The sequence below is a fragment of the Telmatherina bonti genome (assembly GCF_933228915.1).
Source record: "Telmatherina bonti genome assembly, chromosome: 7".
Classification (NCBI taxonomy): domain Eukaryota; kingdom Metazoa; phylum Chordata; class Actinopteri; order Atheriniformes; family Telmatherinidae; genus Telmatherina; species Telmatherina bonti.
Window position 1 is genome coordinate 8,872,964 of NC_136625.1, and position 5,553 is coordinate 8,878,516.

Consider the following 5,553-nt stretch of genomic DNA (forward strand, 5'->3'; position numbering starts at 1 on the left):
ATCATCCCTCCTCAGTCCTCAAAGGGAGTACCCAAAACTTCAGTCCTGCTAGTGCTAATGTAGCAGCTGGGACTCTGCAGCTCATAATAAGGGATGATATTTTCTCCACACATTCACCATGTCAGAACCTACAAACGGTTTTTTATCAGTCATTAATTAAACCAAACAGGAAGTCGGCCATTTTGGTTTTTATCACAACATTTTTAGGATTTAGAAACTTTATATTTTAAAGAACTCCTAAAGATTTAATCCTGCTGCTTTCAGATGTTTTTCTCTCCAGTTTCAGGTCATGTGTGGCTCAAAGTTATTCCGTGTTTGAGTTTGGATAAAGGTGGTTGCCAAGGCAACCGCTCAACTCTGGATGTTTCCTCATTAAACAGGAAGTTACATCTGACAGACACTACGAGCAATCTGCAGCAAGCTGGTCATGTATGATGATGGTCCTGTCCTGAACACGCCGACATGTCAGTATTCTGTCAGTATTGACAAGATAATGACTTTCATAAAGTAGGTGAAATAAAGGGAAACAATTTACTGAGTATATTCACTCACATATCTGTTCATAAATGTACTAGTTTAATTAATATATATTGTATTTATGTGTTGAATGGAGCAATAAAACCTGGTTTTAGTCATGTGATTTCTCTGCAGCAGAGGTGTGAGCAGAGTGTGTTATAGATTAACGAAGCTGTAAACAAAGATCTTCTCCACTCCTGGTGAATTTCAACCTTTGAACGATGACTGGATCTCCTGGAGAAACTGTCTGTAGTTTTACAAGCTTTAAAGTGGGATTTATTGTCCAGGTTCAGGTCAAAGCCTCACAGACTGTTTCACTGAGGACGTTCAGTGTTTGTAGAGTTAGAAAGCAAACTGGACGGATGGTGTGTGTGAAGCTGCTGCAGCTGTTTCCAACTCGTCATCATGTGGGATGAAAATCTGAACAGAAATTAAATGAAATGACAGATTATTAAACATTAAATTCAGGCTGGAAGTAGAACTTGTAGATGTGAGATGTAAGTTTCCAGACAGTCTGACTTCTTCATGTTAGATGGAGAATAAAGGAAACTTTATTTCTTTCTGCTGTTCCAGGAAAACTGCTCAGTTATTCCCTCATATTAGTTTGATATTTTCTCCATCAGATTTCACAGAAACACTGAAATGAAGACAAAACAAAAGACTTTGTTCATTTTTTCAAAGTTTATTTGTTTGTAAAAATGGACTTTGTTCTGACATTAAACATGATGAATGATCTGATTTCTTCTCATCCTGGAAATGAGTGTTTCTGAACATCTCATCATTAGATACCTTATTTGTTGTTGATTTAGAAAAACAACATCTGATCTGTAGAACAACTAAAAGTAATTCCATGTAGAAAATGATTTTTACATTTCCAAAGTGTTGAGAGTAAAATAATGTGTGATGAAGGAAGGTCTGCTGATTTCTCTGTTTGGCTCCATGAAGTGGAAGAGAAACAACAACATACAAATACATCAATACAAATATTCAACACATATTTAGAGAACAGAGAAGTTCAGATTTTCATGTGGAGAAATATTGATGGAAATAAAAATCATCATTAGCAGTGATTTCCTCCAAAAAGAAAGAAACACAAGAAAACCCAGCAAATAAAAAAAGTCAAATAAACAAGAGAACAGCAGAGCAGAGACGTCACAACAATGAACTCTCAGCAACAAGCAGAGAAAATAACTTTACTTCACTTTACACAACTCAGCACTGGATCCAGGCCAGATCCAGAGTCCAGCATAGAGCGGCTGAGTGAATGTGGTCTGGACTCTGTGGAGGAGAGTCCTGGTTTCAGAGACGCTGTAGAAGGACAGAATACCTGCTCTGTGATCCAGGTACACTCCTACTCTGGAGGACCGAGGACCTGAGATGGAGGTTCTGATCTTGTTGTAGGAAAATGTAAAACTGTTTTGGTCACAATATAATGACCAAGATTTATCATTACATCCAAATCCACATTCATTCCCATTTCCTGCTCTGCTGATATTCTTGTATGCGACTGCTACAGAAACATTTCCTCTTATTTCCACCTCCCAGTAACAACGTCCAGTCAGACTCTCTCTACTCAGAACCTGACGCCAGACAGTGAATCTGTCTGGATGACTAGAATAAGACTGATTTTGTTTAACAAATGTCACCTTTCTGTTCTCCTCTGACAGTAAGAGACGTATGTTTGCTGTGTTTGGATCCAGTGTGATTTCACATGAACATCTTAAGAATCCATCTCTGCTCTTTGGTTCTAGTTCTGGTTCTGGTTCTGGTTCTGGTCCTGGTTCTGGTTGTGACAGTAAAACATCCACATCAGTGACTGCCAGTGAGATGTCTGTCCATCTGTCTGTCAGGATGTCCTGTAGTTTATCTCTGAGCTCTGACACAGCTGCTGTCACATCCTCAAAGTGTGTGAGAGGACGGATATTGATGCTGGATGAGTGTGTAGACTCACTGAGTGCTGACAGTGAGGGGTAGTTGTGTAGAAACTGGGTGTGATCCTCTGTGTGTGAGAGCTGCTTCAGCTCAGCGTCTCTCCTCTTCAGCTCAGTGATCTCCTGCTCCAGCTTCTCCTGAAGCTCTTTGACTCGCCTCACTTCAGTTTCCTGCTGGGATCTGATCTGCTGCTTCACATCAGAGCTTCTTTTCTGGATGAGATGGATCAGCTGAGTGAAGATCTTCTCACTGTCCTCCACTGTTGTATCAGCAGAGTGATTGATGGCCTCCACCTCCTGTTGAAGCAGCTTCACATCTTTCTCTCTGTCCTGGATTCTCTGCTGGATTTCTTGTCGACTCACCTCCAGCTCTCTCTGCCTCTCAGTCCTTTCTGCTGCAGCTGAGACCGTGTCGTGGCCTTTATGTTCATCCACAGAGCAGAGATAACAGATACGCTTCTGATCAGTACGGCAGAACATCTTCATCACCTCATCATGACGAGAGCAGATGTTCTGCTGGAGGTTCTTGGAGGGCTCCACCAGCTGGTGTTTCTTGAATGCAGGTGATTCATAATGAGGCTGAAGGTGTTTCTCACAGTAAGAGGCCAGACAGAATAAACAGGACTTGATGGCTTTCAGTTTTCTTCCAGAGCAGACATCACAGGCCACATCTTCAGGTCCAGCATAGCAGTGATCAGCAGGAGCAGCTTGGAGTCCAGTCTTCTTCAGCTCTTCCAGTAAATCAGCTAACATGGTGCTTTTCTCCAGGACAGGTCTCGGTATGAAGGTCTTCCTGCATTGAGGGCAGCTGTAGATTCCCTTCTGATCCTCTCCATCCCAGAAGCTTTTAATACAGTCCATGCAGTAGCTGTGTCCACAGGGAATAGTCACCGGATCCTTCAGGAGATCCAGACAGATGGAACAGCAGAATTTCACTCGGTCCAGCTGATTTCCCTGCTGCGCCATTTTCCTCTTGGCAGTAAGTGTCAAACAGTTTCACTTTCTCTGAACAGAAAGGATCTGTGTGCTCTGCAGGGCAACAGATCTCACATGAAGCAGGAAATGAGTCTTTGCAGCAGCTGCATGTTCCACCATGTTGCTCACACCCATCCTGATGCAGAGAGATCTGTGGAGGGGCGGGAACAAGGAAATATCTGCTGGGAGCGGCTACAGGAACTAACATGTAACATGAAATGCTTCATCTGCAGGATCAGTGCAGACTTTGAACAGATCTGCTTCTGTTTCAGCCTCTCGTATGTTTACAGTTCTGCTTCAGAGACTCTCCACAGAGACGATACTGACATAAACATGTAAACTTCAAGTGTAAATTCATTAGAAATAGACTTTATCAGTGTTTTATGAGGAAGAAATGGAGACACTTTGCTGTTGCTGCTGATAATGAATCAGGTTCAGGATGTGACACAGATGTTCTTCCAGTTTATTCAGGTCCAGACATAAAAACAAGATGTTCAGGTTGAAGGAAAACCAGCTGCTTTGGAATTAAACATGTTCATCATTAAATGGAATATTATTTAATATGCTGTGTGATCTAAAACTTCATGAGTCCATCATTCAGTCCTCCATCAGAGGACCTCAGAAGGGTTAATCACTCCTTTGTGGACAGCATGGTAGATTATAAACAAGAGCAAAGTTCTACAACGTGACTTATGGAGTCAGAAAATATTGGAAAACTAAGATCAGAACGTTGGTTTAACACATCTGTATATTTGCAAATCCGTCATGGAGGTAACAGGGAAACACATGACTCTTAAAGGGACAGTACACGATTTACTTCCATTCTTTATTAATGCAGGATTGTTGAAGAGGTTATTAAATGATCCTGAAACACACTTTGTGGATTCATCATGTGATTGTAAACAGTTCTTAAATCTACTTTGTAAAGCAGCTGCTACAGCTGTTGTGTTGCTGAATAAACTAAATTCATGGGAGGAGTTTGTACTCTGTGCAGACGACATGTACAAACAGCATCTATAACGTCATAAAATAAAAGGCAGGAGATGAGAATGTGAGGTCAAACTAACCAGCTGCAGACGATACTCTGATAAAAACTACAAATACACACTTTAAATCCACATTATTGATGTTTATCAGGTTTTAAAAGGTTCTCCGTCTCATTGATTCTTATACAGTTTCCACTAAAAGCTGCATAAGAGTCAGAGATCTGCAGCTTCTGCTGGAAGATGTGCAGAAATGATTGTTTTCATCTCATTATTAACTGTTGCTGCAGTCAAGATGGATTTGATGAGAAAAAGTATTAAAAGTTGCAATTCAGTGTTCAACCAGCAGGAGGAGGAATAACTCCACTGAAACGTAAAGATCATGAGGAAAATGTGTGTGTTGGTGTGTTTTCTCTGCGTCTGCATCTTCTGCACTGTTAGATACGTTTTGCTGGAAACAAAAAACATCCGACCGTGATTGGGGGCCAGAAATTGACACCCTGGTCTTTCTGTTCTGGCCGACCAGCGCCAGCTCTTCCCGTGTGGTTGCCAGGGCTTTTGGAATGCCTCAGGCAACCATTCACCGAGCCGTGCACAGGGTGAGTGGAAAGATCGCCGGCCTCCTCTACCAAGTGGGCCGCCATCTGACTGCAGAGAAACTCCCTCACCTGGGTTGCCCTCTTCATCCATCTAGCTGGGTCTGCTGCCTTCAGCCGAGTGGTGGGGACGATTGATGGTTGCCATGTCCAGGTGAATCCCCCTGCAGAGGATGCTGCCTTTTATTTTAACAGAAAGCTGTTCCACTCAATCCAGCTGCAGGCCATCAGCGACGACACTGGGAGGTTTCTGGACGTCTTCGTGGGATACTGTGGGTCAGTTCATGATGCCCTAGTCCTGCAGAACAGCCCCATCTACTACCAGCAGTCCTACCCCCCACCATGTTACTGCATCCTTGGAGATGGTGGCTACCCCTGCTTGTCACTGCCCATCTGCCTCGTGACGCCTTGCAGGCACCCTTAACCCGAACCCAACCACCTGCAAGCTTGCTACAACTGCTGCTTGTCAAAGGCCAGATGTGTTGTGTAGAATCTTTTGGGATCCTAAAGACCGGCTAAAGGTCCATCTTCTTGAAGGCTCTGGAGGTTGGC

At 42.9% G+C, this 5,553-nt stretch overlaps 1 protein-coding gene across 1 annotated transcript; it reads right to left on the minus strand.

The window, feature by feature from the left end:
• Positions 1–1,709: 1,709 nt before the first annotated feature.
• On the minus strand, positions 1,710–3,413 carry LOC306758919 (tripartite motif-containing protein 16-like; the record flags this gene model as incomplete). The annotated part of the gene is made up of 1 exon (XM_079244354.1): positions 1,710–3,413. The coding sequence occupies one exon, from the start codon at positions 3,411–3,413 to the stop codon at positions 1,710–1,712; it is 1,704 nt and encodes a 567-aa protein (XP_079100480.1).
• Between the last annotated feature and the right edge of the window lie 2,140 nt (positions 3,414–5,553).